Raw genomic sequence first — 22822 nt, forward strand, 5'->3', positions numbered from 1 at the left:
GGAAAGGGGGTGTCTGGCCTGCAGCACCCCTGGCAGAAAGCTCGCCAGGGAGAGCTCTGTCCTCGGGTTTCCCACCAGCTCTTCTGGAGAAGGCCAAGGGGATAAGCCAGGAGCAGGCTTCCGTGGCTAGCCCTGCTGGGCCAAGGAAAGCTGCTTGTCCAAGCCCCTGAGGAGCGGACCAGCTCAGACCTGGCAGCCTAAAGGGAGGTTCAGGGGTCGCAGGGGCCGAGGAGAATGTGCAGCATGGTCTGATGAGGCTGCACGGTGTCTGCGTGCCCCCGAGAAAGATTCTCTTAGAGAGCCATGTGTCCATCAACAAACCAGATTCTGCGGCTTCAGCTCACAGAGCCCTGCCGCAGAACAGACCCTGGCAGATGAGCAGGGAGGAAGCAGTCCGTGCAGCTGCAGTGGGGGCTCCTGCCTGCTGGAGACGGGAGTGGGAGGGGACAAAGGGGAGGCATGTGACTCCTGGAGGCCGAGGACCCCTAAGCCCTGAAAGGGGATGGGAGACAGCGGCGTCTGTTTCCATAGGCAGTGCCCCCCGAGAGGTTCAGTCTGAGGAGAGTGTTTCGCAGAGCACCAGGGTAACTTCTGTCTGCTCCAGGGTCACTGCAAACCCTCCTTTGTTAGGAGAGTGGGTAAGAAGTGACCCTCCCTGAGATGCTATTGCCCCCAGGAGAGGTCAGTCCCAAGGACTCGGTTCTCATAGGAACTTTGCTTCCCTGACACTGGCTCCAGCTCTAGACCTCATCCTACACAGGAACCAAGTATCCACACCCTTTCTCTCTCTGGAGAGGCTGATGGCTCTCAGGAACACCCCTTTGGAAGAACAGGATCCCTAGAAGAGACCACTACCTTCACCAGTTACCATTACGGACGCAAGGCTTAGGAGAGGGTTCAGAACCAGAACTTGCCCACTCACAGACAAAGGACATGGGAACCACAGCCCTCCCCAGCTGGTGAGGGGTAAAAAGCCTGTTTTGGAAATGAAGATACTCACCATTTAATGAAGTGGACCCTCTTGTTTCCTTGCAGAACAACAAACCCAAAAGGAGTGAAGGCCAGAAACGCAGCATTTCCTGACACGTCCTGTAACATAAAGATTGCTCATAGGACCGTGCAGGCATAAGAACACAGCTGTCCTCTGAGGATATAGGGTTAATACTTGGCAACCAGTCACAGAGGGAAGAGCTTGGCATTTGAAAGGAACAGGCAAGTTTCTTACCTTTCCTGAGCCTCAGTGGCCTTAATTTAAGTTGTAGATTATAATACCAGTCTTAGAAAGCTGTTGCAAATATCCAGAGAACACATTGCTGGGGGGATTGTAAAATGGTCCAGTCACTTTGGAAAGCAGTTTGGGAGTTCCTCAGATTGATAAAGGTAGAGTTACCATGTGACCCAGCAATTCCACTCCTAGGTATGTGCCCAAGAGAACTGAAAACATACGTTCACACAGAAACTTGTGCATGAACGTTCAGAGCAGGACTATTCATAGCAGCTGCAAAGTGGAAATAATCTCAATGTCCATCAGCTGACAGATGAATAAACAAAATGTGGCACATGCATACAATGGAATATTATTTGGCAGTAAAAAGGAATGAAGTTCTGACACCTGCAACAACACAGATGAACCTTGGAAACACTGTGCCAAGTGGAAGAAGCCAGTTAATCAGAGAGCACACGGTGTACGCTTGCGTTTATATGACTTGTCCAGAACAGGCAAATCCACAGAGACAAAAAGTGTGTTTCCGGTTGCCAGAGGCTGCGGGGAAATGGGGGTGGGGAGGGACAGCCAAGAGGTACAGGGTTTCCTTGGATGATGGAAATGCCCCACAATTCGATCGCTGTGACGGTTTCACAACTGTTGACGGGCTAAAAACCATTGAACTGCACACTTTGAAAAGGATGGGTTGTTTTGATGTGTGAATTGTATTTCGAGAAGGCAGCTCTGAGTGAGTGAGAATAGCAGTAATCAGTATCATGATGGCCTTACACACTGGACTCCCTCAGGAAAGTTTAGCTGAAGAAAATGTAAGACGCAACCAGCCAAGTGGAACAGTTACCGCCAGCCCTGTGTCGCCTGAACCAACCAAGAGATCACCTGTCACTTTCAGCCAGTGAACAAGAGGCTTGAGGCTCTGCTGGGCAGAAAGGGGAGAAGGTGCGGCAGAAGCTGTAGGTCCTGGTTCCCTCCCGTGGGATACGGGCTCCAGAAGGCCCGGGCCTTTTCAAGGCTGGGACGGGGCCCAGAAAGCTGGCTCCTGGGGTACATTCTCTCAGAGGTGCTTCCTTCCTAATAATGGCCACAGGTGAGCATCTCTTCTGCTGGGGGGTGAGGGTGTGCAGGGGGCCAGAAATTATGCCTGGATGCTGACTGAATGGGACTGACCGCAGGACAGTCATCTGAGATGCAACTCAGATGGTGCCGCAGGGTCGGAGTCGGGTCCCTGGTGTGATGCATGCAAATGGGAGCTGTGGCTGTGGGGCTCTCCTAGCCTCTCCCACCTTCCAGCTTTGCCTCACTGGCGCAGACCTTCAGCCTGATCAGTCCTGAGAACAGTGGGGGCTCTGCAGGGGCTCTGCAGGGCCTCACGGGCCTTGCCTCAAGACAAAAGTACAGTTTTGCCTTAAAACTGTCTCTTCGAGCCAGGGTTACAGGTGTGAACACTGGGCCCAGGGAGTAAACCAAATGTACATTTTGCAAACATTTGAACGAACATACAGCTGTTACTGTCCTTTCCTCTCGGTCTGTTGTGACCTCAACACTTGGCTGCAAACACAGCATCATTCAACCCACGGGCACAGCAAAAAGCTGTTTAAAAATAACCTGAATGGAGATACTGTGAAGCCATGGGGCTGGGCTTCCCCCTGCCTGTCATCAGGGCTTGGTGGTGGGTGCTAACGGCTGAATACACAATGCAGTGTGCCAGGGGGCGCCAGCACTAACTGGGCGGGCTGGAGGAGTCAGACCTCTGTGAAGGTCATCGTGGTGACAGTGAAGGGAAGGGCAGGCCCTCCCATGAGCTGGGTGGCGCTGGCTGGGTTCCTTGGTTGGCATTGGTCACCACACCATCCAGATACCCCAGGGCTGGCCTCTGAGTGAAGGATGTGTTGGACTTAGAAACAGTCTCTCCTGACCAGACTGGCTGACTAGGAGCAGGGAGCAAACATGCGAAGAAACCCTGATTAAACGCCAGTAAATATTACTCATCTTTCCAATAAATAATAATAGCACCTGTGCTATATCCCCATCCACCCTCTCATTGGAAGAGAGCAATTATCCAGACTGTTTCTGATGCAACAGCTGCAGACAGAGCTGCTGCAAGGCCCTGGCACCTGGCATCCACTGGGCGGGGGCCAGGCAGCTGGGGGGTTTGCTACTTGTCTCTGCACGTGAGGAGCGGGACTGGAATTACAGCATGAAACCTCACACCTGGGCCAGCGTGAAAACACACAGGCGGCCACAACGACACCATCTCTGGAAGCTTCCTGGTTTCCTTCCTCTAACGAGCCGTTCTCCTTGTGAGCCTGCCCCTGGGGTTTATATGTGAAAGGACGAGTTGCTGACAAGAAGAGAAGGAGATGAAGACAGGGAGAGAAGTGACAGACGGCCACACCCTGTCCCTCAGGCTCCCATCTCAGCCATCTTTCCTGCCTGTCCTCTCCATGCTGACGTATCAACGCCCCCCGGACTGCGCCATCAGTGACCTGGGAAGTGGAGTAAACACCCAGGCCTTGCCAGCCATGCAGCAGTTACCACCAGCCCTGCTCCGTATCCGTCCTGCGCCTCATCCCTGTGGAAGGAGCTTCGGTCCTGGTTTAGGACCCCAGCGATGCTTCTTAATTTGCTCCGTAACTTCCTTGCTCCTCTGGGCCTCAGTTTCCTCATCTGTAAGATGAGGACCACCATACATACTTCAAAAAAGACTACTTTCAGGACTTCCCTGGTGGTCCAGTGGCTAGGACTCCTCACTCCCGATGCCAAGGCCCAGGTTCCATCCCTGGTCCGGGAACTAGAGCCCACGTGCCGTAACTGAGAGCCCACGCGCCGTAACTAAAGATCTCGCACTCTGCAGCAAAGATTAAAGATCCCACAGGCCACAACTAAGACCCAGTACAGCCAAATAATTTTTTAAAAAATCATTAAAAAAGGAAAAAAATATATTATTTCTGTCTGATTTTAGGAAGATGGCCTAAATGATGTACTGCCAGGACAAGGCCAATGGTGATTTGGGGAGGGGATGGGTTTGCAGAGTCATTCACGTGTTCATATGGAACCCACCATGAGACCTAACCTGCATCCATCAGTCATCAACTGTTCACCCTGAGATGATCACTCTGCCCAGAAAAGGAGTTTTGGAAATCAGTCCTGACAGCTTCTTGGAAATGGGAACACTGGGCCACCTTTGCCCAGACCCACCTCTGAATACAGTTGAAATAGGCTCTGTCTGCACCACCACCCCCCCCCCCCGCCCCGGCCCCGGCCCGAGGACATCCTGGGGGTGACTGGGTCAGGACCACAGCATTCTCAGTTGTTAATGCTGCTCAAGGTCACACAGTCCTTCTTCTGGACCTGACGGAAACTAATTCAATCTGGGTGGATGAAGCCTCTATTATTCTTAAAAAAAACAAACAGAAAAAACCTTAGCAAAGAAGATTGCATATGCTCTTCCAGACAGTGATGCCCATTCCTGAAAGAGCTTGGAGCTGGGGGACCTTCACACTAAGCCAATCATGAGAGTCACCCAGTTTCAACATACTTAAACACAGTCATGGTATTTTCCTGGTGGTTTAGTGGTTAAGACTGCACTTCCACTGCAGGAGGTATGGGTTTGATTCCTGGTTGGGGGACTAAGGTCCTCCAAGCCATGAGGCATGTCCAAAAAAAAAAAAAAAGTAAGTCTAAACAAACAAACAAAAAACACGGCCACAAGAATGTACAGTGGCAATAAGGAGAGCAGGCAGCCCCCTCTAAGAGGCTTGGCATCCACCCACAAGAGCTCAGAAATGCAAACCTTGGCAGAAACTTGCCACTTAAGTGACTTTAGTCAAGTTTTTCATTTGGGCAGTAAACCTAACATTCTCTGCATGGTAGCCAAGAGGGGCCAACCTGAGGGTGAGGCGAGTCAGCACTGATCCCTCTTGTTCTGCTTTTCTGAGGTTGGGGGGCGATGTGTCAAGATAGGGGGTGGCTTTAGAGAGGAACCTGCTGCTGCTGCTGCTAAGTCACTTTAGTCATGTCTGACTCTGTGTGACCCCAGAGACGGCAGCCCACCAGGCTCCCCCGTCCCTGGGATTCTCCAGGCAAGAATACTGGAGTGGGTTGCCATTTCCTTCTCCAATGCATGAAAGTGAAAAGTGAAAGTGAAGTCGCTCAGTCGTGTCCGACTCTTAGTGACCCCATGGACTGCAGCCTACCAGGCTCCTCGCCCATGGGATTTTCCAGGCAAGAGTACTGGAGTGGGGTGCCATTGCTTTCTCCAAGAGAGGAGCCTACACAGCTGGATTATGAACACAAATGATCCCACTTTAAGAGCAAGGAAACGGCACCACCTTGCATTTGTGTGGTTGATCTAATCTAGATCCTATTGAAGTCAACTTTTTTCTTGGTCTGTACAGAACAGGCATAAAACCACCTCATCAATTTCTGTTACATTTTTCTACGATGATTTCAAGTCTCATGGGCCTTTTTGTCCTCTCTTGATCAGAGGTGGTGTGAGTCCCCCTCTGTTCCTAAATAAACACCATCTCTCCAGGTGGAAGACCATGACGACAACTGAAAGAGCACAGCACGGAGACATCGAAGCTTCGTGTCCCAGTACCGTCCCTGCCAGTAACTCTGGACATGTTAGTCCCTCAAAGCTCAGTGTTCTTATCTTAAAGAGAAGACAAGAATGAATTCTTAGCAGAGTTGTAAAGATGAAATGAGATACTGTGTGTACGTGCCTGGCATGTGCTGGCTCTCAATAAATGGCACCTTCAAGACTCATGATAAGGAGGGACTCATGTGATGAGTTCGACCAGTCCATGAGCCTCAGCAGGGCAGGGGGCCACAGTCTGGAGACCAGGGCAAAGCACCAGGCTCAGGCTCCCTGAAAGGAGCAAGATGGTGTCCCCTGATATTGGAGAGGTGTCAAGCTGGGGGGGCAGGCACAAGGCTGGGCCATCAGCGGTTTGCTCCATTTTTCTCCTCCAGCAGCTGTAGGCTTGGTCTGTTGGGGGCTTCTGCCGGGAGCTGGGGCCCAGAGAAAAGGCAGAGAGCTCAGAACAGCTTTTGCGAATTCAGGGTTCGTGTATTAGTGTAAGACAGCTAGCTAGAGAGGAGCCCTCTGGCTGTTCCACCCAGAGTTGGTATGATCTCCTCTTCCTAGTCCCAGGGCCAGGCAAGGACATCCTGGGCAGAAAGAAACCATCAGCATGGACAGGAAGAGCAGCAGCTTCTTAATCAGTCCAGGAGAACAGAGTCCAGGAGAACAGAGCCCAGCCGAAGCCTTGTTCTGCTCTCATTTAATTATCGAAACGATTCTTTTTCTTCTGTCCTCCCTCGGGCTGCGTGCCCCAGATTCCCAGGGCCCAGTAATTGCCTCTCTGTTAATAGAAATCATCAGTATTTATTACACCGAGTGCTCCAGCTTATTTCGGCTCCCCTTGTAGCAACGTCAAGGCGAGTGCTTGGGAGCCTATCACCAAAGTGACTCTCCTTAGTGGCAAGAGTAAAAGGCTCCCAGACTGTTCTCCTTGCCCAGAATGGCTGAGGAGATCCTGAGCTGGAACCCAAGGAGATGAGCCGTGGGGCCTGCAGCAGGGCCCTGCGCCAGCAAGAAGTATGGAGCCCAGGAACACGGGCGTGGAAGCCCAGTGAGACGACTGCTCCCACCTTCTCCACGAGGAAGTCTCCTGGGCGCTTCTGCTCCTTAGAGATGCACAACAGGAAGGGACCTTAGTTCATATTCCTGCTCTGCCACTCAGGGCCTTGCCCACTGCGGCCTGCCGGAACCTTCATCTCCTTGTCTATAAATCAGGAAGAATAATATCCACACCCCAGTGCTGGCATGAGGATTAAATGAGAAAATAATGTGAGAGGATTCCAGTGGGCCTGCCTGGGAAGACACGCCACAAGCCTCTCCTCCCTCCCTCCTTCTTGGAGTTGATGCCGCGGGGGTGAAATGATGTGATACATGGGATTGGGCCTCGTGCAGTGCCTGGTATGAACGCTGGTTCCTTCACCTCTGTGTCTGATGGTGGACAGGCTCAAAGACAGGGCTGAACCAGGAGCCCCACAGTCCCAGGGTGCATGTGGATTTGGGCTGGACACCAAGCGGGCTGCTCCTTGGCTTCCAGATCTCCGGAGACAACAGGAGAGACCTTCATGCCTTCCACTCAGTTGTCATGCTCAGGTTACATGCCACCAGGTGACGGCCCTACCCAGGGACCCTCCTCTCCTCACAGGGACCAAACAGATGTGGGGTCACATGCAGAGGTGACCTGGTATCTTCGGTTGACCATATGCATCTTTAGGCAGCTATGTCTTTTTTTTCCCCAACAAAAGGCCTCACGTGTTTATTACTAAGCCAAAAGCAGTAGTGCAGAAACACTTGACACAGAGAAAAATCATTTTCCCAATAAAACACCCAGCAGGTCAGACAGTACGTGCTCTCAAAGTGATAATGATAAGACGCAAGTGACCTTGACACAGCCTAACGTGTGCCGCTTCACGTGCAAGACTCCTCAAAGACCCAGCTTGGTTCTTCTCCAGTGTCTTCTCCTGCAGTGGTACCTGATTTTATTACCAGTTTTCATTTGAATCCATTGGGAAATGGGACAATTCTGTTTTTGCTTCTTGGCCAGGAAACTGCTCAGTCCTGAAAGTCTTGTGAGAAGACCTGGAGCAAATTCAGCCATGCACAGGGTGGCGGAGAAGAAAAGAAGGCAGCGGTGTCTCCTGAGGTCCTGAAGTGACTCAGGAGTATCTGCTGAGGACTTTCACATGGACAAGGCAAGGGAAGCTCAGAGAAGCCTCTGAAGGCCCCAGTAAGGAGGAGACCAGCACTAAAACCAAGGCCGGTTGACCCCAAAGCTCTCTTCGGTCCTCTGCAGCCCTCTGTTGTTGGTATCCAAGCCATCAATGCAAGTTAAACTACGCTGGTGGTGCAGAAGGCATTATTCGGGAAGCTTTGCGAATTCACTTGCACATACCCGTATGTCATTTGTTTTTTCGGTATAAACCGGCCTGAATGTGTTTTCTGACAGTGCCCTCAGGGACACGGGTTGTCTGTCAATCGGCTGTGCTGGTGGACAAGGAACTGTGGAGGTGGGAGGGTGGCCAGGTTTCTGAGTGCCAGAATGTTCTCAAAGTTAACTGAAGTTTCGGCATATAATCCTATGCAAGAGCATCTCCTCACCAAGGGGCCACGAGAAAGGTAATTCTGTCTTCTTTGGTTTCTGTTCTGTTCTTTCTTGTTGGAAGCCTACACTACCCCTCACTTTTTAGGAACAAGAGGTCAATGTTAAGAGTCAGTTTTGCTGGGGTCTCTCTGGTGGTAGAAAGAGGCACAGATCTGGAGGACTGAGGCAGAGACCAGAAGCGTCAGAGCTGGAATGAGATGACATGCGGGGGGATCCAGCCACAGACAGACAGGGAGAGAGGGCCACGGTCTCCACCGATCTCCTCAGTGTCCACGGCTGCCCGAGCTCATCTCCCAAGTGCCAGACGCATGTGAGTAATTACAGAGGGTTTCTCTGGGCAGAGCCTCCTGGGCTGGTCCCCGTCCCGCCCTCACAGGCGCATAATGGAATTAAGTGTGACTCCACTGCAGCTCTACAGTCAATAAAACCCACTCCTGGACAGAAACTAGATTACGGGTCACAGAAGGGTGGGCTGTGCGCTGAGCTGCCTCTGATCATTCCCTGGGAGGGGCAGGGCTCCCACCTTCCGTCTCTACTCAGTTCCACCAAATTACCCACGGCTCCCAAAGGGGGGCCCTGGTTTCAGATTTGTTATCTAGACGGACTGTGCCTGTATGCTTCAGCTCTGATGTGGCACAAGATTCCGCAGAGTGGAATCCAGAGGAGTTTTCACAATGAGATGTTTTCTCTGCCCTCTGTCACTAATGAAGCCAATCATCCCAATATTGAAGGGGTGGGGGGGGCACAGGCATGAAGTCCCTCCCTGCCTGTCATCCTCTGGTGGGCGGGGGGCAAGATCAGTGCAGTCTCCAGCCACAGGGGTGCCTTACCTTACACGGGTGGGGGTCCACTCCGTACGTCTCCAATGTCTGAGCTTTCCTTAAAAAGTTCAGCTCTGAAGTTGCTGGTGTTTGACCACTGGAATAAAGAAAATGAAGCGATTCAGGATTTCCTGCTCCTATAGGTTCCCCTGAGATGAACTCAATTAAGAAGTGCCCAGGGTCTCTCACGCTCCTATTTTTTCATGGGGTGTGCTCCCGGCTCTGTCCTAGGAACGACTTCACAGACCCTTTTCTAGGGTCAAACCCTCAGATGTCTTCAGAGTGAGGCAGGCTGTGTGATGAATGACATGGGCTGAGTGTAACACCATAGGGAGTGGTGGGGACTGTGGCTAACTGGGAATGCTGCCCCATCTATAGAGGGAAGCTGCTCTCCAGGTCCAAGATGGTAGTGTTGGAAAGCACGGCCCAGCATTTCTGGGTGTGATTTTTAAAGAGAATTCAGACATACTGATTTTTACGTGGCATTTCCCAGTTTTAAATACGATGGGGGCAGGAAAAAATACATCTATAGGCTGGCTGCAGGCCATCTGATCTGGACTGAGACACCAAGACAGGACCTGTGTATCTTGTTGCCTAACCGTCTTCCTTTACAAAAAGGGAACATGGGACTGGGGAAAAGAGACGCAGTGACAGACGCTGCTGAGCTCCCCAGACTCCACAATAGCTCTGTCTGCCCACAAAGTGATGACTATGAAGAGGAAACAAACAGAAAAAGGAAGAAACCAGTGCTGGCACCAAGCCCTCTGAAGAAGGAGCCTTGAGCATCGTCCCCCTCCTGCTGGCTCCTCAGCAGAGGTGTGGACAAGCTCCGAACAGGACCGGGGCAAGCAGGGTCACATGGGGTCTCAGTGTCCAGCGCCCTGGCAAGCTGACGTCCTTCCACTGATGCGGGGTGGGCTTCAGGGTCAGGAGGGGGCGGGCAGTTTGTGCAGTCAACAACTCTGACGGCTGCTGGACAGGACTGGAACTCTCTAAGTTCATTATCTGCCTTAAGTCCTATGGCAGGGCAAGAAGACAAGCTCGCCCAAGGAGGAACAGCCCTGGATTCCCGCTCCTGTCTTTCTGGAGAGGCAGCAATCCATCAACACCTCAGCAGCCTTTGGGCGGCCAGGTGTGAAACATACCATAGAATTTAATGCACAGCCGGGGCCCTCAAGGATCTCAGAGTCCGGGCGAGGAAATGCAGACCAGTTCTACGTGATGAAGATGAGGCTGAGCCTGTGTGAGCAGTGAGGGTTCTGTGGAACGCAGATGCGTACATCCACCAGCGCACCAGAGACACAGGGAAGGTGTTGGGAAAACGCTGGCACAGCAGACAGAAAGCCAGGCCCCAGAGGCCACTGAACACCGACACCCCTTCCAGGGAGGCTCTGTTGCCTGTCTGGAGGCTGCAGGGCTCCGTGGGCTCCATTCACCCCTGGAGTCAGCCCAACCCTCTGGGGTCCTCCAAGTGGACATCATTTCCTGGGGGATCCCCCTGACTTCTGTTAGGTTTCTGGAGGACTGTCCCCACTGCTCTGACGTCTCTTAAAACCTTCCTGGCAGAGACTCCGGGCAGCCCCAGCACACCCTGGGTCTCTCTTTGAATGAGCCATAAGCCCTCATCATCTGTGTCTATTCTGACTTTTACCACAAGGGGCCGCTATTCGCTAAGAGTGATGGGAGGAGCCGTGGGAGGGGCTGGGATTCCACCTCTGATGGGGGTCTTCATTCCTCTAGGCGGGGTGGGGTCCAATGTGGCCACACACAGCGGGCAGGAGGTCTGTTTATAAAAGTAAGGAGGCTTTGGGGACATATTTCTTGGAAAAATTTTTGAGTGAAGGTGAAGGATTTTTTTTTTTGGGCGGGGGGAGCCATCAGTTAGGAATTCGTTTAAGCTTAATATTACCATTAGGAATATTTTTCTCCCCCTCCCCTTGAGCACTGTCCTTCCCCAGAAAGGTAGTTACAAAATATGTTAAAAGAGTAAAAAAAATTGTACTGTATTAATATGCTGTATTGTATGTAAATTTTTTCTTCCCAGTTTAGCAGTTGAGCGTCTGCTCCAGCATGCCATACAAAGTAGAGCCTAAATACCCCTTTGTTTTGCTTTTTTAAATAAAAACCTTTGTAGAAAACCCTATTTCATATGGGTGAAAGGATGCATTAATACTATTTTTATGGACTTGGGTATATTCTGGGTGAACTAGGACAATCTGAGGAGGACAGTTACCTCCTGTTTCTGGCTGCTTCTCCCCCTCTTCCCTGGGTACAGCCGTGTGGGGTTGAGGGAGGCAGTGTTAAAGTCACAACCTCCGAACCAGGAATCTCCCGGCACCCAGAGCATCTGGCCCTGCTCAGTCCTATCTGCTGACCCAGAAGTCACAGACCAGGGGTGGAGGTGTGCCCATTTTCTTAACCCTTCTCTCTTCTCTCTGTTCTCTTTTGCTATTTCTTTTATTTTTCCCTTTTCCCCAGTTCATGCTTCTGCTCCACACCCCGCTACTGCCCTGCCCCGACCTCCCCCAACCCCCACCCTGGTCTCTCTCTCCATTTATCTTAGTGAAACAAATACCTTTCAGAGGCAAATCCTTCACCGTTTTCCTTATAGTATAGCATCTCTCTTGCCTCTAAGCCTCAGCCTACACCACTGTTCTTAGAGAGGGAGCCTTAGGGTTGTACCAGCAGTGGATCACGGAGGATGGAACATCGTCACATCCTGGAGTGAGGAGGGCTGGGTCTACCGGAGCAGACAGTGGCCTGGCCTGAACCCAGGGACACGCACCTGAGCTCTGTCTTGTGAATCTCAGCAATCTTCCTTTCCAGCTTCTCTGAATGTTTAGGGAAAAACTGGAACTTGGAGCTGTAGCCTTCGGGGTGTTTTCCTGGGTCATAATCCCCGATCTCCGCTTGCAAAAGGAAAGCAGAGGAAAACAATAGGAGACAGGACAGGTAAATCGTCACTGGCAACACAACAGGAGACTAACACGCAGAGCAAAAGGCAAAGTCTGCACCAGATTTGCCAAGAACAGTGGATCCTGAGCACGACTGTGGGTGGGGCGGAGGGCAGGTCCTCAGGAGCAGGCCCAGCTTTGTTTTCCCTCATGTGTCCATTGACTGGGTTGGTTTCAAGGCCACGTGGAGACAGTGGAGCTGAGCCCGTGTTCTGAGGCCACCACATGGAAAACTGCTGTGAAAGCTCAGACCCCTGCACCACGCCCACATCCATTCAGCCACTAGGAGAGCACCTGGGAGCGAAGCTCTTTGTGGCAGCGAAGAAAACTGAGCTGGATCAGGAGATCAGAACCTTCTGGGCCTGTGGCCACATACAAAGTCTAAATCTCGTTTTGAAGATTTTAGCAGGGACACAGCCAAATGATGACTGACTCATGACCCAAACTCAGAACTCAACTCTTGGTCCAATCAGATCAAGTGAATATATTTGAGTAACTATTCACTGAGGGCTGACCAGGTGCCAGGCCCCTTGGAGAAGCCTGTAGAGTGGGAAGACTGGCTGTAACCAGATAGTGCCACGGAGTTCAGGAGCATCGGGTCCCAAGGCTGACTTCCCAGTTCCCTGTGGGGGTGGGGCTGGGCTTTCTCCCCCTGAAAATTTACAGAGTCCGTCCCCTAACTGCTGAGACCTCAGATCAGTGAACTTCGGGGGGTCACTGGGCCCACACTACTCCTCACAGTGTGTCTCCAGGTCAGAACCCAGCCTTCTCCACACGGAGCATCCCGCAGGGAACGCTGTGTGTGCGTGAGGAGGAAGGGTGTTGAGCAGTTCAGCCGCCGTGCGCTTGTCTTTTCTCCTTCCCTAGTGAGAACCACAGCCAGTGCAGGTGAGAAGTCTTGAGTGAGGAGTAAATATTAAGGGAAAAAATGTGCCTTTTTTCACAACTGAGTATTGTTCTGTGGCACTAGTCTCCTGATAGTATCTTCCAAATTACTTGGGAATTTCTATCATTTAGAAAGAGACTAAAGGTTTCCTGGGGCTTAATGTCTGAAATGACCTTGAGCCATGGGGTCCTTTATTATAATTTTACTTAGAAAGCTCCCAGTGGGAAACATCGATGTTGGATATCAGTGACTTCTTTAAAACAAACAAAAAAATTTCAATATGGCTGTCAGGGTAAAACTAAAGAAAAGACTAGAGTTTAAAATTTCACTTAGATGGGACCAGGTTTTCCTTTAAAAATGAAAGGGATCTCGTTGGGTCCCTTAAAGTTGGCAAGCACCTTCTAGACTTCCTACTTGGGTGGTTTTTTAAAACAGGAGTCTCAGAAGTCAAAGTTGCAATAAAATGACTTTTACATTCATAACGCAGCTGTGACATTTTTCTTGCCGGAAGAACTTTAGTTTCTTATTGGCAAGCATTTTTTTTTTAGGTTCTATTCACAAAATAGCTTCCTGGAGTTCACAGATTTCCGATTACGAGTTCAGTTTCTTGGGGAGAAACTTCACGATTTTAGCGCTATAGTCCAAAATAACCCAGTGACAGTTTCAGGCTAAAGGACTAAGAGAAGTCCAGGAAGTGGCACTTAGGAGTCTCCTGCATCTCATGAAAGGAGAAGGGATGATGTATGAAGAGTGCATACCTTTCCCTCTGTTTTGCAAAAAAAAAAAAAAAAAAAAAAAGCCAGTCTGGGTATCGGCTGGGTACAGCCCCAACTCTTATTTGTGTGTAGAAAATGGATTTGTAACTTGGAAACATTTTAAACTTTGAGCAATCTGAATGGGAAAGTCTCTGAAACTGACACCAGAATCCCAAGGCGCTTCACATCTTTGAGATTTGCACAAAAGGACAGGGAAAAAACAGAACAAACAGATTCGGATTACTCTCCAGAGGCTTAGTAACTTTATCAACCAAGGGTGCAGGGAAACACTCCCTCCTCCCGACACAAACAGAGTCTGAATGACTTGAAGGGGCTTCCAGAAAGACTTGAACTGTGGACAACTTGAGGCTGAGTGGTCAGAGCTTCTTGGATCAAGGGAGTCCAGGCAAAGCCCTTTAACTTGGACTCTGTTTCAAGTTAGATACTGTTTGTATCCAAGAAGTAGTCATCTGTGGTAACTGAAATAATGTAATCAGTACTTAGCATGAAAAGCAAATTTATCCTGTCAAAAGTCATTACCTTGAAGGATATAAGCGGCTAACAAGGCTGCATCTGATGTTTTACAGAGGAGGCGGCCATGGTAGAGATCCCTTTTGATCTGCAGGAAGACTAAATACCTGGAGAGAAAACAGAGAATGAACTATAAAGGATTTCTTTGATTGCTTTAAAGACATAAATATGTAGTATCAGCCTATCAAAATCTCTGTCAGGACACTTTTACTACCTCAAAACAAAAATCTCAAAACATGTCCCAGAACAAATACATTTTTCATATCCCTGAGGACTAGACTCTTTCAAGCACTTTGCCCTGAACTGATTTTGAGGTTCAATTCCAAATAACCTGTCAGTTTCCTCCTGCAGCTCAAAACAGAAATGGTATCTTCTGGTTAAAAGCACTGTGCTCAGTGTTGGACTCCGGAAGGAGCCAACTCCAGTCTCTCAGCACTGACAAAGCAACCTGTGTCATGAGAGGGGCTGACGGAGCCGCTCTCCTCCTCGGACTCTCGCTGATGTCTCCTAAGAAGCAGGGGGCTTCCCTGCTGATTCAGTGGCTAAGACTTGGCGCTCCTCATGTAGGAGGCCCGGGTTCGATCCCTGGTCGGGCACTAGATCCCATGTGCCGCAAGTAAAGATCCCGTACGTCATAACAAACGTTGGAGATTCTGCGTGCTGCAACTAAGACCCAGTGCAGGTAGGTAGACAGGTAAGTAAGTAACCAATAAACAAGCAGAAATGTGGGGAAGGAACGAGCCCATGGGAGGGATCTGCCTCTGCTCGCCAGTGGACCTGTCCTTATGTGGAGCAGCCCTTGTTATTGGCAGAGGTCAACCAGATCTCTCAGAATTTGAATAAGGTGTAATAAGAGGCACTGGTGAGGGATGGACAGAAACCTGTGGCTAGCATTTCTTCAACCACAGGGCGCTCTCACCTCAGGTGGAAGTAGGCTGATTCTCAAGAGCAACCCATAGCAGCTGATGCGTATTGAGCACTTACCATCTGCCAGTCTGGGGATTATACACTTTACTGCAGCCTCTCAGCTAATTCGCACATACCACTCTGAGAACAGATACTGTTATTGTCCCCTTTTTATAAGATAAACTGAGGCTTCAGTGATTTTCTCAAGGGCACATAACTGGAAGATGGCAGAGCCAGGATTCAAGTTTAAGACGGAGGTTGGCTCTTCATCACCATGTTATTGCTCCCTCTCGGTGCTGTGCTATGGCTGCTTCGTATTCTCACAAGTAGTTGGGTGGACCCTGTGACCACAGAATTGTTGACGCTCCATTTTGAAAGATCTTTGCAAGGAGTGGAGTCTCTGCTGTACATTACATCACAGATCCCCTGAGAAGAACAGAAGCCAGGGGTATCAAGCCCTTAAGTGAGTCACCCACCACAGCAGTTCTTTGGCCAGGGGGCATCTGTGGTGGTTTAAAACCATGTCCACAGGGAATTCCCTGGTTGTCCAGTGGTTAGGACTCTATGCTTTTACTGCTAAGGGTGCGGGTTCAACCCCTGACTGGGGAACTAAGATCCCACAAGCCATGCAGTGAGGCAAAAAACAAAAAAAAGTCGAGAAATTCCCTGATACTCCGCATTTCCAGAGGTAGAGCTTAATTTGCTCCATCTGAGTGTGGGTTGGACTCGGTGGCTTGCTTCAAACAAGCAGAATAAAGCAGAAGTGATAATGTCTGACGTCTGAGACCAGGTCATAACATCCCTACAGCTTTCTCCTCATTCTCTCTCTCTCGGATCACTCATTCTGCTCGAGGATACTTAAGCAGTCCTACAGAAAGGTCCATGTGGTGAGGAACTGAGGCCTTCTGCCAACAGCTAGAAGTGAACTGAAGCTTTCTGCCATGTGAGTATACCATGGTGGAAGTGAATCAGTCAAGACTTCAGATGACCACCGGCCCAGCCCACCTCTTGGCTTCAACCCCAAGAGAGACCCTGAGCTGGAGCCACCTAGCTTAACTGCTCCTGAATTCCTGACCTGCAGGCACTCAGAGATGAGAAATACTTGTGATTTTAAGCTAAGTTTTGTGACATTTTGTTAAACAGTCATAGATAACTACAGCATCCCTACAGGAGTAACGGGAATATAGTGAAAAAGAAAATGAAAATCACTTAGTCATGTCTGACCATTTGCAACCCCCTGGACTATCCAGTCCATGGAATTCTCCAGGCCAGAATACTGGAGTGGGTAGCCCTTCCCTTCTCCAGGGGATCTTTCCAACACAGGGACCAGCTGAGCCACAAGGGAAGCCCTGGGAATATAAGTAAAATTCCCTTAAATTCCATCAGCTTGAACCAAAAAGAAATTAGGCTCTTCCTGGACAACTTGAGGTTTCCATTGCTTCTGTTTTCAGGCAGAAGAATAACACCGAGGATTCCATGCCCACTGGATCATGTGAAAATGCTCAAAAGCAAGCAGACCAGTGACAGCACAACTTCTAGGGTGAGGAGGGTCACCAGCAGGTGACTCAGAGCCCGGGGCTTGGTGATTCAAGTAATTAAATAGAAACAGAGTAATCTTCAGTCTCTTCTAAGCCCTGCTACCCTAAGTGTAGCCCACCTTACAGAGGTATCAGCAGCAGGTGGGAGCTTGTTGGAAATGGAGAATCAAGCCCATGTGAGACCTAATGAATCACTGTAACAAGATCCACAGGTGATCTGGACATACATTAAAATCTATGAAGCACTGTCCCTAAGAAATTCAAAAGCATCCTTCTAACCACATTAGGGTAGACCACCCTCCTCAAACCAAAGGGAAGATGACTGCTGTAGTGTGGAAGTTAGTAAGAATTCCCCTCCTTTTCCCACCTATTATACCCCCAATCAACCCAATATTTGCCAAGGAAAACTGAAAGAAAATTACATCATGCAGTGAATAGTAATTTTTTAAACTGAATCTAGCACATCAACCCTGAATATTCATTGGAAAGAGTGATGCTGAAGCTCCAATACTTTAGCCACCTGATGTAAAGAGCTGACTCACTGCAAAAGACCTTGATGCTGGGAAAGATTGAGGGTAGGAGGAGAAGGGGGCGACGGAGGATGAGATGGTTGGATGGCATCACTGACTCAATGGATGTGAGTTTGAGCAAACTCCGGGAGATACTGAAGGACCAGGAAGCCTAGCATGCTCCAGTCCACGGGGTCGCAAAGAGTCAGACATGAGTGAGCAAGTGCACAACTGCTAAGTCACTTCAGTCGTGTCTGACTCTGTGCGACCCCATAGACAGCAGTCCACCAGGCTCCCCCGTCCCTGGGATTCTCCAGGCAAGAACATTGGAGTGGGTTGCCATTTCCTTCTCCAATGCATGAAATGAAAAGTGAAAGTGAAGTCACTCAGTCATGTCCAACTCTTAGCGACCCCATGGACTGCAGCCCACCCAGCTCCTCCGTCCATGGGGTTTTCCAGGTAGGAGTACTAGAGTGGGGTACGATTGCCTTCTCTGAAGTGAACAACCACCACCACCAAATCCAGTTTGTCTACACTCTGCTTCCCATGGTGGAATATCACAAGATGTGTGGAAGGGAGGGGCTGAGCCCTTTTCTTCCTCTTGCCCCTCCAGCCCCACCTGTCCCAGGCTTTGGGAGGGCGTGATAGCAAGCCTTTGGCCTCCTGCTCGTGGATCACTTCCTGGACCTGAGTTCATGCATTACTCCGCCCACAGCCCTCTGCTTGTCCAACATTCAGTGACAGCACATACTGGACTGAAGGAGAGGTTTCAGAGGCCCTGGGCAGCGATCCTCAATGTGGTGGTGAGGACAACACCCCCGGGGGGGTGGGGAGCATGTGACTCTGCATATGAGTGGTCCTGGGTTTGAAAAGGCTCCTCTGGAGCTTCTGATTTGCTCCCCAAGGACCCTCCTCACAGCAAGAACCACGATTGATGCACGACAGGGACCTCGGGTGAGCTGGAGCGGAAACATGGCTTTCCCCTGCTGGGCAGGCTTCCTTCAACCTTCTGAAGGTAGAAGAGCTACAGGGAGCTCAAGGGGAAGGCTGTGGGAATACGGTCCGGTGACGGGGTCATCACAGGATGGGAGGGTCAAGGGAGGGGCAAGTCAGCATCCTAAAGCAGCACACCGCAGTCTTCAGAGGACAAGAGACAAGCTCATGAAAGAACCCAATGATGGCTCCACGGAACGGAGTTCCACAGGGGTCCCCCCTTCCTTTTCTGCCCCAGCAACTTCCATCAAGCTTTGTGTTTTGTTCATTTGAGAAGGTAACCAGTGACTCAGTGTTGTTGGTCATGAAATCCATCCCACATGACTCATAGCATCCTTACACTTATCCCCAAGATGCCGTGACACGTTCTCCCCTGCCACACAAGGGCCTAAGGAAGCCTGTCCAATTGCTGGGGACACTGTCACCAGGGCCGCTGGGCTGCCAGGCAAGGGGTCAGCTTGCTGGGCTGCCCAGACCAGCTGTTCATGACGATCAGGCAGGTTGGGGTACCCAGGCTCAGAACCTCATAGGAGGAGTCACACAGCCTAATTCCCACATTGTATAGCTGAGGAAACAGAACCTTTTTCTACCTGATACTTTTTCTACCCCTGTGGTAATTTAGTGAGCTATGGTTAGGGAGATCAGATCAGATCAGTCGCTCAGTCGTGTCTGACTCTTTGCGACCCCATGAATCGCAGCACGCCAGGCCTCCCTGTCCATCACCAACTCCCGGAGTTCACTCAGACTCATGTCCATCGAGTCAGTGATGCCATCCAGCCATCTCATCCTCTGTCGTCCCCTTCTCCTCTTGCCCCCAATCCCTCCCAGCATCAGAGTCTTTTCCAATGAGTCAGCTCTTCGTATTAGGTGGCCAAAGTACTGGAGTTTCAGCTTTAGCATCATTCCTTCCAAAGAAATCCCAGGGCTGACCTCCTTCAGAATGGACTGGTTGGATCTCCTTGCAGTCCAAGGGACTCTCAAGAGTCTTCTCCAACACCACAGTTCAAAAGCATCAATTCTTCAGTGCTCAGCCTTCTTCACAGTCCAACTCTCACATTCATACATGACCACAGGAAAAACCATAGCCTTGACTAGACGAACCTTTGTTGGCAAAGTAATGTCTCTGCTTTTGAATACAGAGACATTCCTCTGTTCAGAGGAAACAGAACCTTTTTCTACCTGATACTTTTTCTACCCCTGTGGTAATTTAGTGAGCTATGGTTAGGGAGAGAAAGGTCCTAAATGAAGTCAGGGGAACTCCTTGTCATCAGAGAGAAATTCTCACTGGAAAAAAGAGAAATCAGCTTTAGATCAGATTTAAGACAGAAAGGCTTGCTCTTTAGCACACCTTTTTGGTTGAACTCTGCCTCTCTCCTTTTTTGCTTCAAAGAGGCTTTACCTCATGTCCAGTTTTGTTTAGATGCCAGGCTGTCCTAAAGTGATGGAGGACCATGCAAAGGCAGAATGTGTGAGAGCCTAAAAGATGATGGAGGAAAACCCGAGCGTTTCTGGAACACGCACATCCAAGGTACTGGCATTGGCATTGTGATTTCTGACATCAGAGGGTAGGGATTAATCCAGAGATATTCCCACAATTAGAGGTTCTGAACTCTGGAAAGCACTGGTGGCCCCTGAAGAGTTTCTTCCAGAAGACCCTTTGGCCCTGTCTTCCTCTCTGCCCCTGGCTTCCTCTATTTTCTGCCCTTCTTTTCCCTGACTGTAATCAAGTTTAGTATATCTTCCATACCAATACTAGATTGTGGGCTCCTTGGAATTAGAGATTCATGTTTCATTACCTTTAATATTCTTCTAGAGAGCCTATGACTTCCCTGGTGGCTCAGACTGTAAGGCGTCTGCCTGCAACGTGGAGACCTGGGTTCGCTCCTTGGGCTGGGAAGATCCCCTGGAGAAGGAAATGGCAACCCATTCCAGTATTCTTGCCTGGAAAATCCAGTGAACAGAGGAGCCTGGCGGGCTACGGTCCATGGGGTCACAAAGAGTCAGACACGACTGAGGGACTTCACTCTCACTTTTGGAGAGCTTATACATCCAGTGCCTCTTCACCTTCCCTCCTTCCCACCCACCCATCCAGTTCTGAGCACATGCGTGTGCCAGGCACTGCCACAGCGGCTGGGAATGCAGCAGAGAACCAGAGTCCTCCTTCTATGGAGCTGACATTCCAGTGATTTACTCAGGTTTTCCTCTGTCATCTTTTAGATAGGCTGTGTGCCGTTTAACATGCACTCTTTCATTTCATCCTCACAGCAACTCAATAAGGTGATTACTGTTTTAATCCCTGTCTCATACACGAGGAGAGGGATGATCAGAGGCAGTGTTGCTTGCTTTGTCACATATCCAGCTAAAGAACAATCTGGGATTTGAACTTGGGTCTTCTTGATTCCTTCGCCCAGAGCTGGCAAACCAAACCTGCCACCAGAATCCCCAGTGAGATAAAATAACCTTTGATTGGAACACAGCCATGCTCATCATGTATGTGTTGTCTACGGCTGGTTTTGCATCACAATGGCAGAACAGAGTAGTTGTGACTGCGACCATATGGCCCACAAAGCCTAAAATACTTCTGATCTGGCCTTTTCCGGAAAAAGTTTGCCAACTCATCTCAGCCTAAGCTAAGCTCAAGTGACATTCACCGTTGGAATGAATTACCTATACGCTTTATTAACATTTTTAAAAAATGGCCTAAAAAAATCTATGAACATTTTTTGAGCACCTGTTCAAACATGTGTCGGGGCCGTTTGCTTCCTGGGAAGGTGGGGCCCCATCTGCACTCAATCGCCTTCTATCACTTGATCTTTCAACCAGTTCGAACACCTGCAGCCGTTGTTAAAAGCTAAATCTGGTGCCTAATCCCCATTTTCTCTGCCTTGTCTCTAGCTCAGACAAGAAAATCTATTTATTACTTTAAAAAAATGACAAAAGAGATTAATCAGGATTTGGCAACTAAATTTATCATCTGGGAAGAATCCAAGAGATAAATTGAAGCACAGTTCTTTACTCCCTACTTCATCCCTCCTCTCAGCCTGGCTTTATGGGGACAGCCGAGACGGTGGTGAAATTTAGGACCAATAATGCCCGGAAAAAACACACTGACGGCTAAATTAGTCTGGCAGGAAGGTGGGGTGCAGGGCTCTAAGCCAGGAGTGAACTGTGGGCATTGAGTGAGGCGAGGGCAGGCACCCACTTAGGTGCAGCTGAGCCCAGGCCTCCACAGAACACCCCAGGGAGCAGGGACACAGACTCCAAAGCAGACCCAGGCGCCCTGAGAGCCACACTCCTGGAAACGCCTGGAAAAAATGTGCCTGAGGGAAGGAGGGCTGCTGAGGCGGAGAGCAGCAGGAAAACAGTAGAGTGGCGGTCCCCAGCCTTTTGTCAGCAGGAACTGGTTTCATGAAAGACAATTTTTCCATAGACCAGGGAGGGTGGGGGGTGATGGTTTCTGGATGATTCAAGCTATCACCTTCTTATGCACTTTTCTTCTGTTATTATTACCTGAGCTCCACCTCAGATCATCAGGCATCAGATCCTGGAGGCTGGGGGCCCCAGTGGAGGACGGTGGGCATGATGTGTGCGGAGAGGGGTGGAGTTCACACTCTTGGCAGTGTCTTTAAAGTCTGCTGACTTGGAGAGAAGCCTGACCCTGGCTTTCTCAGGCCTCAGCTGCTTAAGTGTCAGGATGCTAGCTGGGACAGAAGAGGAGTGGGGATTATCACAGCAACAAGGGAGCAAAGCCAGAACCAGGTGGACTTGTGCCCTCTGCAGAGCCACTGGGTCCATAGGCCATGTGACTGACCTGGCAATGAACAGTGTGCCTCGGCTCAATGCCAGGCTCCCTGGGGGTGCATTAGAAGTACAAGACCCCGTGTAGTGGTTAATCCTCCCGACAAAGCTGTGCGGTACTATTACCATCCTCATTTTATAAATAAGGAACCTGAAGGTCAGAGAAGTCAAGGATTTTATGCTCAAGGCCACACAGAAGTAACAGAACAGGATCTGAGCCCCCAGGTCTCTGCTGCCTTTAGTTGGGGGGCACATTAGTATTATGCAGTGACATTTGCTTTAGAAGAGTCTCTCCTAACGCCCGAGAGAACCGTGTACTTTTGTCCTTCAGTCAAATCAGAAGGCCGTGTGTCTGCCGTGCTCTCGCGGGCAGCCCTCTGGGTTGTTAGACCAATCCTTCTCATCCTCTCTGTTAATCCACGGAGGTGTGGACAAGGTGATCCTAACGCTGGGTGTTAGAAGGCGGGGAGTCAGGCTTTCAACAAAGATGTGTTAAATGTTTCTGCCATGTGGACAGGAGCCTGGTCTTCAGGGTTGACCCTGGCCTCCTCACCTCTTTCCAGAGGGAAGAGGGAGGGAGGGAGGAGAGGGAAGGGGTAGAAGGGGGAGGTAGCGGGTAGAGGCAAGGGGGAGGGGAGAAGGGGGAGGGAGGGGGGAGAGTCAAGGGGGAGAAGGGGGAGGGAGAGGGAAAGGCGAGGGGGAGAAGGTAGGGGAGAGGCACGGGG

General features: G+C 50.2%; 1 protein-coding gene and 1 pseudogene across 5 annotated transcripts in view; both read right to left on the minus strand.

The window, feature by feature from the left end:
• FRMD5 (FERM domain containing 5) overlaps positions 1-22822 on the minus strand; it is a 324138-nt gene that overhangs the window by 16813 nt on the left and 284503 nt on the right. For all 5 annotated transcript variants that reach the window (XM_070775550.1, XM_070775548.1, XM_070775549.1 and 2 more), the window contains exons 5-8: positions 14363-14460; positions 12013-12136; positions 9237-9324; positions 1001-1089 (exon numbers count right to left, since the gene is read on the minus strand). In XM_070775550.1, the coding sequence (XP_070631651.1) occupies positions 1001-1089; positions 9237-9324; positions 12013-12136; positions 14363-14460 (399 nt within the window). The remainder of the gene's footprint in view (positions 1-1000; positions 1090-9236; positions 9325-12012; positions 12137-14362; positions 14461-22822) is intronic.
• Positions 6469-8788, minus strand: LOC109575107 (large ribosomal subunit protein eL39-like; annotated as a pseudogene).

Source organism: Bos indicus, chromosome 21, assembly GCF_029378745.1.
Source record: "Bos indicus isolate NIAB-ARS_2022 breed Sahiwal x Tharparkar chromosome 21, NIAB-ARS_B.indTharparkar_mat_pri_1.0, whole genome shotgun sequence".
NCBI lineage: Eukaryota > Metazoa > Chordata > Mammalia > Artiodactyla > Bovidae > Bos > Bos indicus.